Below are 19,658 nucleotides of genomic sequence, written 5' to 3' on the forward strand. Positions count from 1 at the left end.
TAATTTTTAGGTTAATTCTCTAATTGAGTTTACAAATATCAATTGTGAATCTGTGGATAAGAATTTTGCCGATTTTGAGTATTGTCATTTGGAAAAAGTGAATAGAACTTATAAATATATAAACGCCAAGGTCCTGCTCTTCAAGAAACCCGTAGACAAAGTTAAAGTATGTTTCTGAATTATTTTTAATATTTTAAAAAGCAAATTTAAAGAGCTCTCATAATAATAGATAAATGGAGCCCTCTATAAGCGTTCCAATGGCTATAAACCTTTTATGTACAATGTCACTGTTGATGCTTGCAAATTCTTCAAAAACCTTAAGGCTCAACCCATTGCTAGAAGCATTTATAGTTTTTTAAATGGTGTTTCCAACCTAAATCACACCTGCCCCTATAATGTAAGTAAGCTCATGGCAAATATAATTGATTAATAAATAATACAACCAATTTTCTAGCATGACCTTTATGTGAATCAGCTTACAGCCGATTATCTGAATAATAATCTAAGTCATATCTTGACTTTTCCAAAAGGAGATTATCTGTTTCAAACGCATTGGTTTGCCTATGGTATCAATAGAGCTGTAATTAAATTATATTGTACACTTAAATGAGTTATTTGTTATTTATAAAATTTAGTTTTTATAACTATTTTGTACAATAAAATTAGTTTTTGTTCTTTATTAAACAAATATGTTACATTTAATATATATTTTTTATAGTATCCCCTCGAAATCTTATCTTTGGCTTAGTATTCTTTTTGTTTAAGGGTATTTCTAGCCTCGGTTATTTTATATTATTTTTCTTTATTCGATCTGCGGTTGCTTGTTGACGATTGTTGTCGCTGCTGCCGTTAATTGTTACGCAGTTCATTAACACACATCACAGGGCAGCACCACGCAGCACCATGCCACATCACAGATCGGGGTCCCCTTGATATAGACGGGACGGCAGGGAGTGTGTTTGTGTGTGCCACCCTCGCGTGGCACACGCGACTTTTCCCCTCTCACCCACTCGCTCTCCCCTTCCTTATTCCCATCCCCGCCCACTGACCGTTCCGCCAGCGCTAACGATGACATCTAAGCGGTTGCTTCTGATGCCCTGATGTTGCACTAAAATAAAAAAATCTTTAAAAAACCAATTTAACTTTGTTTTGTGTTTAATTAAATTATAAGTATTAATATTATTTATTTAACTTATTTATTGAGACTCAAGTAATCCTTAAAAAATTTTTTCAATCAAACAAATTAATCATTTTAAAATTTAAACAAATAATTTGAATTGTTATTATATATTTTCGATTATATTTTGTATTATTAAGATTAATATTCATAAGATTAATATTATTTATTAAAATTTTTATTGGGACTCAAATAATAATTTAAAAATCTATGCAATCAAACAAAATAATAAATTAATACATTTATATATTTATAAAAATATTTTAAATTGTTATTATATATTTTCGATTTTATTAAGTTATCCAAATCTAATTATTATTATTTTTATATTCTTTAAATATTTTTATTATTAATCAAATTTTGTGTCAGTGTGTTGCTGCTGTTTCCCTTAACGATGTCGCTGACGAGTGTCGCATTGCTCATGGACTTCGTCAGCGGGTTGTGGGTTGTGTTAATATTATTTGTTGCTGGGCTGGGTGTTGCTGTCGCTGCGTGAGTTTTGGCAGTATTTTTTGTTGCCGTTGTTGTTGTTGTTTTTTTCGTTTCGTTAAATGCGTGTAAATCAGTTTATAACACATTGTCAACAATTATCAAGTGTTGGCCATTGAAAAGGGCGAGTGTGAGAGAGCACTGAGCTTTTTTTTAAGGGTTTTTTCGACTGATTTGATGCGCTACGTGACTGTAAATGGGAGATGAGAAGGGTTAACTGGAGGCTGGGTTTATTGAAACAGAAGGTAGAGTTTATGAATATGTAATTAATCATTTTTATTAACTGTTAAACAACTTGGGATAATGTTTTCTAACTAAATAAACAATAGAGTTGATAAGCTTGTATAATTTTTGTGAAGAAAAAGATTTAGGTTTATATTTATTAAAGTAAATAAATATAATATAATATAATTTTTTTATTTTCAAATTTTATCTCAAAGAATCTCATTTTCTCCACCCTGTGCTCTTTCCTTACACCTTTGATGATCTCTCCAGATATTAATCTCTTGCAAATACCCTTACAAATAATATTCCCTTATTAAAGCGTACTTGGCAACCATTGAAGCTGAAAGTTTCCTCTTTCTAAATCCTGGTTTCCGGCTCATCACCCCGCTGTATTTTTCGCCTAACCACCATATGCTCGCGCAGCATGGTGGACACACAAAGAGTCCCCTGGTCCAGAGAGTAACCCCATACCCGACATTTCACCCTTCGCTGTACTCAAAGCAACCTCTAGGACACTCATTTGGCTGTTTATTTGCAAAACGAAGCGCAGGATAACAGCAACAGCAGGGACAACAGCAACAGCAACAAAAGTAACAAGTGTGTCCGAAATCCGGAACTGTCCAAAAGGTCCACGAACGTGATTTCAAACAAATTTGGCCAATTTGTTAGTTTCCCTGTGTTTCCCTTTCAAAAATCCCCCCTGGAAAATGCTTCAGAGCGGGGAAAACGAGAGGAAAAATGTATTTTATATTTGGAAAATTGTGTTTTTGAGAGTTTTTGGAAAAGAATATCAAAGAAATGGTCACATTGATTTTTTTTTTTGAGAATATATATAAGATAATAGAAAATAACAATATTAATTGTTGTTTTATTTTTGTTAAAATTTTTAGAATTATTTATTAAATATATTTTGTAATTGATTATCCACTTTATAATTTTATAAACATGAAATTCTCCTCTTAATAATTAAATTTTATATTTAATATACAACTGTTATAGATTTTTTTTAACTTAGTTAACACTCTCAAAACCAAATCAGATGTCGAGTGTTTGAACTGAGCAAAGGGTTAACCCTTTTGGCCTTTAATCGAGACAAATCCCAAATTGAAAATATTTGCATGGCTAAGCGACGGCGATTAAGGGCGGTGGGCAAGGATATCGAGGAAACAAAGAAGAATACAGAGACAAAGACAAGGCCAGAACGCAGCTTGAAGTCCACGAAACGAGATTAATGCGCGCTAAGCTAAGTCCTTCGCTCTTCGATCTATAATCCTTGCTTAACTCTTTCGAAACGGTAGCTGGTAGGGGTGTGGGCTTGACGTAGGTACTCGCAGGACATGGTCAGTGGAGGACAGTGACTGTAAACAGACCATATAAACAGCGGAAGCGACAAGCGGTGATCCTTTGGACGCCTTAACCCCTTCAAGTCCTTTCGAACTCCGCGACGACTGGCCGCAGGTAGCTGTCCCTTGTTTGCATGGCCCGCGCTGATCCGTTGGACAAACAAGCTAATCCTGCGGTTAAACTGCCATTGAGTCGTATCAAAATAAGGCATATAGTATATGTCCATACCCGGAAGGACTTGCGCGGGCGTGGCAACTTTACAGCCCATCGAGCGAACGGGTTGAGCTCGCAGAATGTGGCATGTCCTTAAAGGGTTAGGCTGCCATCGCGGATTTATCAAATACGTTCGCGTTCGGAACAAAACTAAATGCCTGCCATAGATCTGGCTGATTAGTAAAGTACTCTCGCCTCCTTTTGGGAAAGGGAATCATAAATCCCAATAAATCCCCCGGCATTCCGGCATCTGTAATCCCCTTTACGGTAGCGCGGAAATATCTGTCTCCTTTTTCGGCTTTTTGATCAATGACAAGTTGGTTTTCCATTTTTTTTGAGTCGCTTTTTCTGGTTTCTGTTTGTGTCCCCGGGTAATTACGATCTGTAGTTTCCGCCTGTGTTTGTTTTGAGTTTACTCGAAAGTATTTTCGAAAAGGATTTACCCTATTTGGCTTCTGAAATTTTCAGCGGAAAGATGAATCGAAATGGTGTAAACACAATTTTATTTTTATTTATTTGTTTAATCAACTTGCAGTTGGTTGATGGATGGTTTAAATGTTGAAAGTAATTACAAGGCTCAATCCTTAGAGTTATATTGATTATTCTTCAAGATCTAAGAGAGAGAAATTCAAAAGAGCGAAATAAGCAAAGTTCTGTTAAAGCTCTCTCTTTCGCTACTGCTAGTACATTGAGGGTAAAGCATGAACTAGATGCGAGAAGAAAAGCCATATTTATAGATAAATCTATATTGTATTACGCAGTCCAATTTCCTATCCCCACTATTTCTTAAATGTCATTTTATTAATTATTCAATTTTAATAAATAGCCCAAATAATTCCTTAGTGAACTTCACCATATCCTTATAATAATAACATAATCGATAAATTATTTGAAAAATGTCCTCCCGTACATCTCCATTATGTATTTAGAGCAAACATGTAATTTTATAAAAAAAGACCCCCTATAATTTCCAATCCCTGTTATTACTTTCTAAGTTGACCATACATTTAGCTTTGGTATTTTTCCAATCGCCCATCACAGTTTTTTTATATGCAAAGCAACCCAAAACAATTATCCAACAAATGATAAATAATTTAATTGAAATACTGAACAAACAAAGCGACTGAAAATATAATTATTTTTCATTGGGCGCCATTTTGTATTGGGGGGCAACGAGAGAAGTCTCCCCAAGAGACAGAGAGAGAGAAAGAGCAGAGCGCATGTCTCCACTTTGGGGCGGGCGTCCATCCAATCGTGTGGAGACCCACGAAGACCCACGAAACTTGATTCGGACACAGATACCACCGCAGACCTCAAACATGGCGTCGTCTTCGCTCGGTCTTGGGTCTTCGGGTTTTCTTTTTATATCTATGGTTTTCGTTCAGGTAAAACACGTTTTACCCCTCTCCACACACCTCTGGGCCATAGAGATATATTCTCCAATCGAACGGCCGACGTGAGCACGCCCCCAATTTTGTGAAAACAATTATTATGATTACAGCAATAATGATTTCGATTTCGATTCCGTTCGGTTGGGGGGAGTGGCTCTCTGGTTTCTATATAGTCTCTGGGGTTATTGTTGTGCCATGTGGCATGTGTTGTGTGTTGTGTGTTGTGTGTGTTGGGTTGTGGCTCATGCGAATGCCAGCAGCTGCTTTTATTCCACTTTTGCAGTTGTTCTCGAGAATTCTGTTTGGTCGGAAAATTGTGATTGCAACAAATTACAGTTAATTGTCAGATGGCCCGGAAAAGTTTTGTCTTTGAGGAAAATTGCATTGGCTGACATAAGCTTTGGGAAGAATTGTTTACCAGAGAAGTTTATAAATTGGTCAATTTTGAGAGATAATTGGAAGAAAAGTTTTTTATACCAATAATTTTATAGTTTTCTAAGTGAGAAAATATTATTAATAGGTATTTTAGTATTGTTTTATATTCTATGTATTTATTTTAGAATTTAAACCAATGAAATTTATTTTGAAATCTTTAGAAAGAGCAGTTTTTGAATTACAAAATAGTCCTTTATCATCAAGCATTTTTATGTTCAGTTTTCAATACCTGAAATAGCATATAACTTTTAACAAATATCTTTATTAATTAAAAATTAATTTTAAAATCAGAAACATAGTCCATAAAAATCAGTTATAATTTCTCTACAGCTGTTGAAAGAGATAAAACCTATAACTAAAGCGATTTGAAACCGTTCCTCAAAAGTCTTCCATAAATCCTTTAAAATCTCCAAAGCCCCGTTGATTGTAACGAATGATCTTAATGTTTTTTGTTTCTATTGGGAATAAAAATACATACAATCTGGACACACAAATCTACAACCATAACCATATCCCTAAAAACCCAACCCTGCAACCCCCTTTTCTCGTATCTTCTATGAGTTCCATAAGTTTGCAAACTCGCCGAAAAATTAACGAGGGCAAACGACGATAAAAACAACAACAACATAGGTACAAGATACAATTAATAATGGCAACTTTTGTGTGTGAGTGTGTGTGTTTGTGTGTTAAGAACAGCTGCCGACATAAAAGAGCAAAGCGAGAGGAAAGAGAAAAAAAAATATAAAAATAAGTGGGAACGGCGTATCAAAATGCAACCCACAATGCGGAAAAGGGTGACCCACTCACAATGGAATATGATGTATGTACATATACACACATATACATGTTATATTCATATGTGTGTGTGCCTGCGTCGGTGGCAATTAGTAACGAATGTGGAAAAAATAAATCAGAGTCGCGTAACGAGAGAGCAAAAGAGAGAACAGCTCTCGGTGGCAGAGAGAGTGCGACATGAACCATTCGTTCCACAAAGCTGATTGGTCGATTCACCCGAGAACCACCCCCGAATAACACCTCTGGAATTACAGACACAAACAAAAAAAATAAAAGAAAGAAAACCGGGCCTGCGTTTGCGATTGGGAATTTTACTGGGAACTCTCGCCTCTTTAGTCTTTCGTCTTTAGTCTACACTGAAAGCCCCTGAGCAACGGACGTGAGATCACACACACGAGAGGCTCGACAGCGAAAACGTGTATTTTGTGGGCCGTGTTGAGCGTCGGTAAAACTGAACGTAAAACTAACGTTATAAACTCGACGAAGAATAGCCAATTCGAATAAGAATAAGTGAAGTTGGTAAAAGAAAATTACTTATGATCACTAAGATTTCAAAGGGATTTTCTAAATTAAAACAACTCAAAATAAGAACAGTTTTAAAAAACAAAATAAAATTTAAAAGCCTGCCAAAATTAAATCATAAATTTGAAAATCAACTTAAATATAGAAACCGGCTACTGATGAAGGAATTGGCTCTCTACTGAAACAGTTGCTACAAAATCTTTAAAAGAAAATTCTAAAAAGAAAACTCTACAAAGAAAACTCCACAACTAAATCCTCAAAATTAAGTAAAGGCAATGAGGAGTCTCTGAAAGATAACTCTCCAACCATGGTGAAGATCGTCGAAGGTCTGCCGTCCAGCGAGATCAGTGCCCACCACATTCAGCAGCAGCATCACCTGCAGCACCATCCCTCCCATCATCCCCTGCCGCCTGCCACCCATCCCCATCATCCGCATCCGCTGCAGCAGCCGCCTTCCGTTGGCCTGAATCTCACCAACCTAATGAAGATGGCCAGGACGCCGCACTTGAAGTCCAGTTTCTCCATCAATGCCATACTCCCAGAGACCGTGGAGCATCACGATGAGGATGAGGAGGAAGGCGATGTCGATGGGGAGGAGGAGAAGAAAACCAATCTTAATAACAACAACAATAATCCCAGCACGCCCTGGGGCAGCGAGGATCCGGAGGCGGAAAGTGATCCCGAGTCGGATCTGGATGTCACCAGCATGTCGCCGGCCCCCGTCAATGCCGCCAATCCCAACGAGAGCGATGCCGAGGAAGTGGACGAGGAGGATGTGGAAGAGGACATCGAGTGTGACACCGATGGCGATGCTGAGAGCAAGTCCGGCGATGGCAAACCCGTCAAGGACAAGAAGGGCAACGAGAAGCCTCCGTATAGTTACAACGCCCTGATTATGATGGCCATCCGGCAGAGCCAGGAGAAGCGTCTGACCCTCAACGGGATCTACGAGTACATCATGACGAATCATCCGTACTACAGGGACAACAAGCAGGGCTGGCAGAACTCCATCAGGCACAATCTGAGTCTCAATAAGTGCTTTGTGAAGGTGCCGCGGCACTACGATGATCCCGGGAAGGGCAACTACTGGATGCTGGATCCTTCAGCGGAGGATGTCTTTATTGGTGGCTCCACCGGCAAGTTGCGAAGAAGAACTACGGCAGCTTCGAGGTCCAGATTGGCGGCCTTCAAGAGGTCCCTGATAGGACCCATGTTCCCGGGACTGGCTGCCTATCCTCAATTCGGACAGTTTCTGGCTTATCCCCCAACGGCGCCCAGTTTGCTGGCCAGCATGTATCAGCGCTATAATCCCTTTGCCCCCAAGAGCGGTCCTGGACACCATCCGGGCTTGCCGCCTCCACCGCCAGCACCTCATCCTCAGGGGGCAGGCGGCCCACCGCCGGGACCACCACCTCCACCCTTTGTGGCGCCTCCTTCGAGCAGCGAACTCTACCAGCGATTGCAGTACCAACAGCTGTTGCATCAACATGCGGCAGCCGCCGCTCTGGCGGCTCACCAGCGGCAGCTCTCGGTGGCAGCGGCGGCGGCGGCCACAGTCTCACCTCAGTCCCCGCTCCACCCAAGTCACCCGAGTCACCCGAGTCACCTGAGTCACCTGGGGCAGCAGCCACAAACCTCTCCAAGTCACCACCAAGGCGGCGGCGGAGGAGACTCCCCGGGACCCTCGCCACAGCCACTCATCAAGCCCGTCACTGTGGTCTCGCGGAACAGCTGAAGGAGCAGCCACTGTAGTCCCTAAGTATTCACTGTACATAGATATAGCCGCGACTGAGGCGCTAGACGCTTGTAAATAAAAGAAAAATAAGTGAAAAGAATTTAGCTGGATAAAATTGAAAGAAAATTCTTGTGGAAAACCTTTGCAGAGTTTAGGAAAAGTTGAAAGAATATTATAAAAACTGAAAATATAAGTTATTTAAATAAAAATATGATGAAAATAATATTGAAATTTAAAACTTCAAAAATAAAATGTTATTATTTTTGGGAAAGGCTTTTGGCTTTGATAATTTAATACCTTATTTCTTAATTAAAACTAAAACTGCATTTAAACTTTGCTAAACATTACAAATTTAATCCTTAAAATTAATTTAAGCTGTTTAAAAATTCTGTTAAATAAAAATCCTATTATATAAACCCCTAAAAATCAGAACACTGTTAAATTCTAACGTAAATCAAGCAAAAACTAATAAACAAAAGCATATTTGTACCCTTCCCAGCTACTTAATTAATGTCTGTCGTGTAGCAATCGCGCGTTAAACTATAAATCTCCCTCGATATGCCACCTTGAGAACGTTATAAAAAAGTGTATATACTATTTCCACTGAGAAACCAGCTGGAAAACATTACTTTGCAAAGGTTTTCCATGAGTCTGCTAACTTGTTGTCACATATCCCCGATATATATGTAATTAAAACGATTAAAACGATATTTAAGACTCTAAGCACTATTTAATTTATATTATTATTATTGTATATTTAGACACCGAAACGATGGAGCGATGAAAACAGAAAAAACCAATTAAAATTCTAATGAAATAAAAACCAAGAAAATATATGTAGAAAAAGTCGAAAATAAGTGACGTCTGCGGGGGAGCTGGCAAGTATGCGTCCGGCGGGCGTTAAATTGAACTGCAGTGGCCGCTAAATGAATCTGTTGTCGCGACAAACTTGTCGACGACAAACAGGAAGTCCTTAATAACTGGACACACACTCGAATGTACATATATAAATATGTATATAGCTAGCTATTCGAGTGTTGTAAAAGCAGCGCCAAAAGCCACTGCCAAGTGTCAAATCAAATCAAATTTTTAGCGCATGTCCCTCGCATGCCGCCAAAAATTAAAACAAAATCTAGGGGCATGCTGAGTTTGGTACTTGAAAAAATAGAATAAAGTTTTATAAAATAAAATATTAACTAATCAAAATAATAAGAACATTTTTAATATTGGTATGTTTTTTTTTGCAACATTTTAGAATATTGTAAATATTTATTCTTTCACATTTTTTCAGGTTAAAAAATGTCTAAACTGCTTAACTACTTAATTTATATTTATAATTTTTATTATTTTGTATTATTTTTTATTATTCCTAAACATAATTCGACTTTTTTTCACATTAAATACAAGTTTACCTACCTTTTTTCAGTGTACTAGTTATGGTTATGGCGCCAGGCCAGCACAGACACTCTATTTTATTAATATAATTTTTATTTTTTGCGAACTGCCTAATAAGTCCTCATTCCTCTTAGTCGGGCGCACCTTGACTGCAGCTCGATCTTCTGTTGGCGATGCACTTGCTCCCTCCCCAGGCCATGTCGATGATGGTGATTCATCGCCTGGAGGCGCTCAAAGGTTAATAAACTGCAAAGATTGTGCAACTGCAGCTCACGGGGCGTATGCGCGATATTCGCATCCATCTAGCTGACAATTGCCAGCTGACATTTCTCAGTTGCACATTTCAATTGAGGCGAAATAAAAAAAAAGAAAACGTATCTTAGATCCAGACTGGGAATGAGAATGAGATTATCCAATTCACTAAGTTAATACCTCTCGTATTTCACTCTTCACTCACTCGAAAAAAAAAACTGCATTTGTTGTTACAGTTTTCAATTGCGTTTCGCCTGCCATACTCAATTCCATTCAAGTTGCCAATTATGCGGCCATTATTCAATCAAAGTAAATTTATTTGTTTGTGTCTCTTTTCCACGTAAATCTCTCTCTCAGCTGCAGACGAAGACGAAGATTTCTTTGCCATTTCTTTCAATTTATTCGCCTTGCGCGACAAGGGAATTATCCTACAGACGGCTCTCGCATGATGTCACACAGAGGCATTTACTCAATTAACTTGTAAAGATCTCGAGGGGTTATTGCAGTGCTATATTGTGGGGTCTTAGGTTCAAGAAACTCTCTCTTTCGGTCTCGGTGGGCGAGAATATATATTGCTCTAAACTCTGATTTAGATTGAATGTGGCGCCAGTTATGTGTCGTGGGTTTTGTAATACTTACTGTGGTGGCATCTCTGTGGCAAAGTGCGAACTACAGTTGATTGGGTTATTAGACGACATGGACTTGGAGTTGATATATATGGGGTATAGATGATGTTGCAATGGAAAGTGGTTGTGATAATCAAGTTTTTTGATCAAAAAAATTAGTGGGGTTGGATTTATCAAAATTTGAAATATCGAATTTGATCGATTTCATAGTTAAAGAATCGATGCTATCGAAAATATAATGGTGTTTCATAAATATACTTTTAAAATAATATTTAAAAATTATTTTAAACTGAATTCTTCTTATTTATTATTCATTCTAATTTCTATAAATTCTTTTGTTATAGTAAAATATTTCTTATAATACGGTTCTCTTATATTATCCAGATGTTATTTACATTTTCTAAAACTACATTCTCCTGATCCTTGAGAGGGCAACCCCTCAAGCGTTACCCTAAACCAAACCCACTCATTAACACCTCCAGGTCCTTGAGCTACCCACTCAACCCCCAAATTTTTGGGTAGCCTTCTTGAAATAAAAAAGAAAGAAACCGAAAGGATGAAGCGGAGCACATCCAAGAGCAGTTGCCACTCGCTGACGCGGGACTCTGACAGGCCTGGGATCTTTTGTTTGACTTGTGGCATGGCTAAACTGTAATAATTGGATGAGGCGAGACCGACGATGATCATCGGCATAATGACGGTGGGGCAGGGGTTCCTCAGATGACGGCGACGATGATGATTATGATGTGCAACTGTGACTGGCATGAAGAAATCATTTTATTATTTTCCGAAATTATAGCGTGCAACATCGATACACAACAAGCCGCAACTAAAGCGGCAAACGTCACAGAAGAACAATGGTGGCAGAGAGCTGGACTTTAAGATGGAGGGATGGACTAATGACGATAATTGCACACCTCATATATACCGTATATGTATAGAGGAGTCGGCTCTATTCACTTTGGGCCATAAACACAGGCATTAACACCTGACCAGGCCAGCGACAAAAGTTTTTCATTATTTGCAGGAACACCAAGAAAAATTTCTATTAGAATATATAAGAAAACAATTTTAAAATGTTATTCAGTATTAAAAAAGGTTTATTTTTATGTGTGAAAACCCGCTTGGGAATTATAAGGTGTTCGAAATGATATACTTGAGCGGAAAAAGCACTTGGGAATTATAAGGCAGCTTTTCTCAAGGAATCCCTTGTTATTATTTTGTTTTCCTATTTTTTATTAGCAAAATATTATCGATAAAATTGATATTAAAAGATATCTTAAATAGATATTCTTACAAATTTTTCTGACTGCATCTAAAGGTGTTTTTCCGTGCATTGTTATGGTAAACAGTTGCCCAGCGTTTCCCCCCTTCGCTCCGATTTTCACTCCTTCGCCCGGACCCGTTCCGCTCCTATTTATAGTCGCAGCTTAATCTGGAGCGGGACAGCTGAGGCTGAAGCTGAGCGGGAACAATTGGACAATGGGATTGGAAATGGCTATATGTATATGGTAGAGGGAGTACAGAGTACTTTGTAATGCCGCCAGAGGCAAGGTGGTAGCCATCATAATGGGGCACTGGCATACGTACGTTGTTGGCCAAAAAGCGCGCAAGAGTTGCCAAACAAATTCTTTTGTTACTTAATTGTAACCAAATTATTTCCACACGCCGCCTCCTTATTTTTACCATAACCATTGTTCCCTGACTCTGTGTCTGCCATTGGGTGAATATACATATATATATTGTATGCTTTCCAAAAGGCGATCTTTATCGCCTCAAGTTTACAAATTTTAGTTCCTAATGAGCGATTTTAAGCATTGTAATTCATGACTTTCGGCGGTTACCGCTTTTTATGTGGTTTTATCTTGGAATTCTTTTTGTTTTTCGTTTTTTTACTCTTTGGGTCATGACGTTGAGTTGAGTTTTTTGTTGTTTTTTCTTTTTTTCTGGGAGGTGTGGTCGCTTTTGAGGGCGTGACTTTGATGTTTAAGCCCCCGTCTGGCTTTAATCGTGTTTAGGTGTTTTTGTAAATTGGAATGGCATGCGTGGTGCTAACTCATGTGATGCAGTTTTTTATTTTTTATTGCTATGATGGCGGTTAATAATTAATAAGTGCACAAAAAGGAGCCTTGGGGTTTATTATTGATTTAGAGATCCTTTCAAAAAATATTTGTTAAATATAAAAATGTTTTTTTGGAATTTTTCATATATCACAAATCTTGTATAATGAATTTTTATCACAAAAAATTTGTATACATTTATAAAGGATTTTTTAACTAGATTTGAAATGTATTTACAAATTAAAAATATTTTTTAAGCTTTTTATTTTCTCTTTTAATTTTTTAATTTCTTAATGTTGTTCCTTTTCACCCTTGAAAATTCCCTTAAACCCTGAAAATTAACCCATATAAATACATTTTAACGTAATCCCCTTTTTGTACTCTCTTAAACCCACACTTGAAGAAACAGATGATGATCTACTTTTCTATTGAAGTCTAAAGATATTAGACAACAATTGGATCGCTTGATATAATCTACTTTTTGCAACCGCAAACCTTTCTTTCCCCTGCAAAATATCGCTTTCACTCCTCCGCTGGATTATTATTGCCAAAAAAAAAGGAAAAAAATTGCAACTAGCTTGCATCCTTGTATCCTTTCTTTCCCCAGAGTTGCCCAATATTTTCCAACATATTTATCTGGGACATCTGCAGCAGAAAAGGTCAAGGGATTAGACGTGAAAGTAAACCTACACCTCGAGGAGATTCGCATTACCAATCATTTGGCATTGTTTCTGCCTCTCGGCAGCTGGACACGAGGAGTCCTTTTGTGGGGTAATACGAGGCGGACAAAAAACAGCAAGGATAATATTTTCATAGGCAAAACAATTGCGGTTGTGCAAGCAAAAAGCAAATGACTTTTTGGGAATGAGAGGCACTTGCAGCTGGCCCGTAATATCCATAATATCCTTTTCGTAATTTCCTGGGAAAGCTCAACAAACGCAAAACACTTGAGCACTTAAAAAGGCGCATGAACTCGATGCTTGGCTTCCGATTTGGATTACCACCGCCATATCTCCTTTGTGTTTCTCTGTGTGTGAAACAAAACCATTTGTTTCAACTACCTTTCTCGGGCCTGGCTGCATTTTACGGTGTTGGGAAACAGACGAAATGGACTCATTGATTCCAATTGACTGATTTCAATTGAAGTTAAGTGTCCGCAAATGCAGAGACGCCGCTCGTCCCGCCGACTGCCATTTGCCCGCGTTTGATTTTCTCAGCCAGGTCGAACGGCGGCAGCGTCGTTGCCTTGTTGACTCTATTTTTTGGTACCCACTGGAGGTGCTTTTGGGGTTGGATGGGTATGATGGCACTGAGGATAAATTAAAAGCTAAATTAAATAAATTTGTAGAGAATTTTTAAGAGTCCCAAACTTAACTGCTAAGGAAGCTATTTTTCTGGCAAGAAAAATATTTTCTATATTTTTTACACAGTACTTTCAAGTCTTATATCCCAACTCTCTATTAAAACCCAACTCCTTATGCCCTTTTTTTTGGTCATGGCAGCTGAACTCTGCCCTCTTTTGGTTGGGGGTGACTCCCTCCCCTTTTTGCACCTCCCCTACCCGCTCTTCCAAACCCCCTTCCGCTTTCCGTTCCATTTCATCGCCGCAGTCGACCTTGTCAAGTGCCTTGTTAGCTGTTGGGCAAATGTGCCACACAAGTGGCTCACATCAGCGGGTCGGAAGAGCATAAAAACGTTTTCCCAAGAAAAACGTCGAGTCAAAGTTGACTGAAAACCGCTGCTTCCGCTTTAATTGACAATTGAACCCGAATCGGAGGAATATACGAATTATATATGAGAACGAACTCCTGGAGAGCAGTTCGAGCTTGGAGGTAGTGAGTACGGCGACTTTTGAGTCATCTCGAGTCATGCGCTTAATTTCCCGTTTAAAACGCCATTCATTCAATTAAGCGAATGAATTTGTGGCACGGCAGCCGGCACAAAACACTGGGAAAAATTAGTTTTGGGTTAAATATATCTTAAAAGGTGATCAATCTTTTTGTTTTTTAAGATTTTCTATAACCTTTTTTGATAAATTTTTAATGCTTATATCGCGCTTGGTATTTTAAATTCTTTTTAGGGTAGTAAAATATAACAATATTTCTCTCTGTGTTAAAGATCTTTGGACATCTCTCCGCTGGAGCTTCAGATCAGATCAGATCGCTTCAGATGCTCCATAGCATGCGGGTCTTGGGTCTTCCAGCTTCCAGCTTCCCCTGATCTCATCTCTGATCTTTTGTCTGGCCCCCGGGGGCCTTTCTTCACTAATCAGACGCGGGTCAAAATATTTACCACTTGACCCTATTGATTTAATTAAATAGTTTCAAGACATTCAACTGTTTGTTGGCCGCGCAAAACCAAACATTTAAGAGGCCCCGCGAGTAGTAGGTTTCGAATGCAAATACCCGAGACTCTCAGAGATACAGAACGAGAGAGAGAGAGGTCTTCAAGATACAAGATACTATATATATACGTATTCTTCCTGCTCTTGCCTTGTCTCGGAGCTGTCAACACAGATTCCAAGCTGTTGGCTGCCCCTTGCGCCACAGACGTGTTAATTAACGAGAGAGTTAACTAATTGTTGTTAGCAAAATATTTTCGTAATTTGATACTAAATTTGTGTGTTCCGCTCAACTTGGCTGCTTGTGGGCTTTTGTGTCGAACAAGCGAAAAGAGAACTTAAAGCCGAGATACAGTGGGTTTATTGAAAAGAAAATATAATAAAATGTTTTACATAAAAAAATTTAATTTAAAATTGGGTGTTAAAATATCAAGTAACACAAAATTAAAGATATAAGAAATTTTTGAGTTTTATTATATTTTTAAACAATTCTTCAACGCTAAATAGTTGAAGGAAAATATTCCCAACTCCTTTAAACCCGTTAAAAAACTTAAAAATTCTCTTCCAAAAGTTTTTCTTATTACTATTATTCTTTTTCTATAATAATAATGATTTATTTTTTCCATTTTCTATCATAGGATGCCACCAACTAAGTACTTGATAATTCTAAAGACATTTTCTCTTAATATTTGCTTTCATTTCTTAGCTTAAATGAGGGATTTTGTTCTCTTCCTGCCAAGTTTCCTTTTGTAACTTTATAAACTACTTATTATTATTGTTTAGTTTGAAATTTATTAAATTTTTATTTTCTTTATTTAACTACAATTTCCTCTTAATTCTCTCCACTGTCCTTGCCTGTTTTCGCTGTTGTCTAACCATGTCGAAACGCTGAATTGCGAGTGGCAATTGGATACCTGGCTGAATCTGAATCTGAGTCTGAATCTTAATCTTGAATCCCTGAGTCTTTTGTGGCCAATGAACACGGCAATGCGGCACTACAAAAAAATCAACGATAAAATATATATGTATTTTTTTGCGCGCGTGTTCCAGTTTTAAGAATCCCCCCAAAATGGTTTCAGTTTCGCTTGGGCAACGCCTAAAATGTTTTATTGTTTTTTTCTGCTAAAGGCGCTTCAACAGATAGATGTGAAATTTGTTTCCCAAAAAAATAAAAGGAAGGAACATAATTTTTAAATAGCGAGGAGTATTCCATAAATCAAATGCTATAACGTTTAAATATTCATGAGTCCTGGGACAATGTGTGAACAAGCTGAAAAGGAGCTCTAAAAAGGAGGAGGATTGCAATGCGTAATGTATTAATTTCATTTATGGCCATTTTTATTCTCATGACAAGGATGCAAGCCGGGTTGAAGATAGAGATTGCAGTGAGAAAAAAAGGACATGCCTTTTAAGAGAAGATTTTTTGATGTTTTTTGAAGAAAATTAATTATAAAAATCTTTAAAAAAGAATATAATTATGTAGGTTCGTTATTATTAAAGTTTTCTTTTCCTGAAACTTTGTTTTTTATTTTTTTAAGTATATAACATTATTAGGTTCTTAAATAAAGGATTAATTTTTAAAACATTTATAACTTTTAGTACCTATTCAAATTGTAGTAAGCTTTTTTACATCATCTTTTTTCTCGCTGTGCATAAAATGGTAACTGCGGAACGGGTAGCGGCCTTGCGACATATAAATGACAAGGACACTCCCATATTTAGCACGTCTTAACATATGGATGAACACAATGGCAACTGTGGCAGGCTGGCTGCTCCTCTCTGGGTGCAAAAGGTGGTGGTGGTTGCAGCAGCAGCAGCAGCACCCTTGTGGAAATCAAAATCACCCGAAATGAAATGGAGAATGCCATTCGTTAATTACGCGTCCTGTTCCTGCTCCTGGCTGTGTATGTGTATGTGTGTGTGCCTGTGTCCTGGATATCCGGGAGCACCCTTTTAGTTACCAAAAGGCCCCGGCATTTAGGTTGGGCTGTCATCGCAGCCATTGTTGAGCGGTGGCAGCCGCCGCAGCCGCAGGATGATGAGGAATGAAGGACAAAGTTTCTGCCTCGTTTGCTTCACAGAGATCCTGCCACAGCCGTCGTCCTTTATTTATTTGTGTTTATAATACAACAAAATCAGCTACGCTTTCCCCCTGGAATATTATTTATTCCTCCCTTCTTCTTCGTCGCTTGAAAACTGGTCTTCTTCTGGGCTTTTTCTGCATTTTCGATTATGACTGGGACTGTGACTGTTCCATGTCGACGTGATGTTTACATTTATGGATTATTGTTTTCCGTGTGTCCTGCGCTCCTTTACGCACAATCATGCTCATCAGCAGCCTGCGTTTTGTATTTTATTTGATTTTACTTTATTTTATTTGATATTTCAGTAACTGTGTCCAAGTCTCTCTTGGGAGTAGATGGTACAGTGGGTTTTTTGGGGGGTGACTCCAGTTATTTCAATGATTTCAATTGGCTCGCAAAGTCAAGTGGGTCACGCGTGGGCGAATTGGGTGAGAAAGCTGGACAAGTTATAGTGAATAATGATTGAGATTATTTAGGGGGAGGTTGTTTGAAGCTACCAGCCAGCTCCTGGATTTCTCCTTTGCCTGCAATGTACAAACAATTGTATACAGTACCTATTTAGCTTGCGTTTTTCACTCAATTGGCATTCTTTTTTCTTTTAATTGAAAATTTCCTTGGATTTTACACACTTGCTTATTATTATATATATTTTTTAACTGTGTATAAGCGCATCTTAACTTCTCCTTTGCCTGCAATGTACAAGCAACTGAAGCTCAACCTTCTTAGCTTGCGTTTTTCACTCGAATGGCATTCTTCTTTTTATTTTTTTGCCCTTTAATTTAAAATCCTTTTTGATTTCCTCATAGCTTATTATTATATATATATTTTTTGCTTATTATTACACATATTTTTTTTAACAGTGTATGATCCTTGCTAATGTTTTTGTTTCAGTTTGCTGCGCAGCATTGAGATTCAAATAAATAAAATAATATTTGGGATTTCGCACCCTAAATACGGGGTAAGAGTACTCGCCGAGGGTTGTGGCATTAGTTCGGCTTTATAAAAATTGTTAAGCAGAGACGCGCTGACGTTGAGGCAGTTGTTAATATTTTGTATACATATATATTTTTTTATGACTGTTGTTGCTGTTGTGATTCGCTACGACATTACAAAGGGGGAGAGGCAGGCGGAAAAATGGAAATTGAAATGGAAACCAGACGCCTTGGGCCTTCGGCTGAGGTCTTAATCTAACCGAAAAGGCAACCCCGAGGGATCGGAATCCGAGTCCCAGCGCATATGTCCTGTGCCGCCTCATCATCCCTTCCTCTCACTATTACACGGATTTATACATTACGCTCTATTGACTTCTGGCTGTTGCTGCCAAGTGGTGTCCACTGTAGTTCCGGGGTGTTTGCCATAAACGCAGATTAAGACATTAATTTAATTGCCCATCCTTCCTGAGAGAGAGAGAGAGCGGGGAGATCGAAATAACGCCCAAAAAGTTGGGGTAGGAATGGCATTTGCCGCCTGGGAAATGTCTTTGATTTTCCCCCTCACTTCTGCTGACATTTCATGCGGATTTTCCCATGCTGCAGTAGCACCAGTCGAGGCCAGAAAGGAGTGGCACCTGATTGGCTTACATAGCTGTTGAGTTTCTGCTCTGGGAAACAGGTTCCCCAGGAGCTCCAGCCAGCGAGCTTGACAGAAGTTTTTGCTGCGATTAACTTCTCAAGTGTAGCGAAAGCAGAACGGGGGGAAACTTTATTTTATAAACTTCAGAACAGAGCAGAGATTATTATGCAATAATCTAAAAATGATTGGGAAAGGTGTAGCCAAATTTGTATTGTAAAAGAAACTTTAATTAAGATTTGTTCTGAATTTTTTCTTGATTCTTTTTGTACCTTCAAATGTCTAAAATAACGCAATTGCCTGCAATGTACAAGCAAATCAATCTACCGATAGTCTTAGACAAGATAATTAGTAGATTTTTGTCACTAAACTTTTCTGTATTTAGACAAATTATATGGTCTTAATTTTAAGCTTCTTGCAATATTCCTAATTTCGAGTTATTATCTTATTAATTTATATATCTTCCTATCTTTAAAACCCCCTCTAACTTCCTACTTATCTCCCAAGAGATACAAAAACATGGCACAAATTGAGACATTCCCTGTCCACAGGCCGCCTCTTCTCCACACCCATTTCTGTGAATATCAATAACAATTTTCCACTACTTTTTCAACAACAACATCCAAAGGCTTTGGTCTTGATTTTGCAAAGAAAAAAAATATTTAAAAAATACTCTCAAGTAAGGCTAAAAAGCGACTTAAAGCCGCAGTCTGGCCTGGCCCGCTCGCTTCTCTTCTCGTAAATCGCCAAGCCGCCGAGCTTTTGGCTGGGCAAAAATGTTAATTAACTTTTCAATCCTTAAATAATGAATGATCAACGCATCCGCGGCGACACGCTGAGTTCCTTTTTATCACTGAAGGAGACTCGCTCCTCTGGCCAGGGAGGAGCCTGAACGTGGAGCAGCTCTCGGCTGATATTGGCTCGCATATATAATTTATATTCGATCCGATAAATTTATGCGCTGTGTGAGCATGAGCATGTACTGTGACTGTGACTGCGACTACC

The 19,658-nt window shown here is 38.3% G+C and overlaps 2 protein-coding genes across 2 annotated transcripts in view; both read left to right on the forward strand.

Annotated features, from left to right (window-relative positions):
• MED15 (mediator complex subunit 15) overlaps positions 1–19,658 on the forward strand; it is a 70,278-nt gene that overhangs the window by 27,985 nt on the left and 22,635 nt on the right. The gene's annotated exons all lie outside the window — the stretch shown is intronic.
• On the forward strand, positions 6,453–8,580 carry slp2 (sloppy paired 2). Its single transcript, XM_017166235.3, has one exon. The coding sequence runs from the start codon at positions 6,899–6,901 to the stop codon at positions 8,324–8,326; it is 1,428 nt and encodes a 475-aa protein (XP_017021724.1). The 5' UTR covers positions 6,453–6,898; the 3' UTR covers positions 8,327–8,580.

The sequence above is a fragment of the Drosophila kikkawai genome, chromosome 2L (genome assembly GCF_030179895.1).
Source record: "Drosophila kikkawai strain 14028-0561.14 chromosome 2L, DkikHiC1v2, whole genome shotgun sequence".
Taxonomy (NCBI): Eukaryota; Metazoa; Arthropoda; class Insecta; order Diptera; family Drosophilidae; genus Drosophila; species Drosophila kikkawai.

Excerpts from the sequence above, each read along its gene's own strand:
- slp2 (XM_017166235.3), top strand. The coding sequence starts at position 6,899 with ATGGTGAAGATCGTCGAAGGTCTGCCGTCCAGCGAGATCAGTGCCCAC.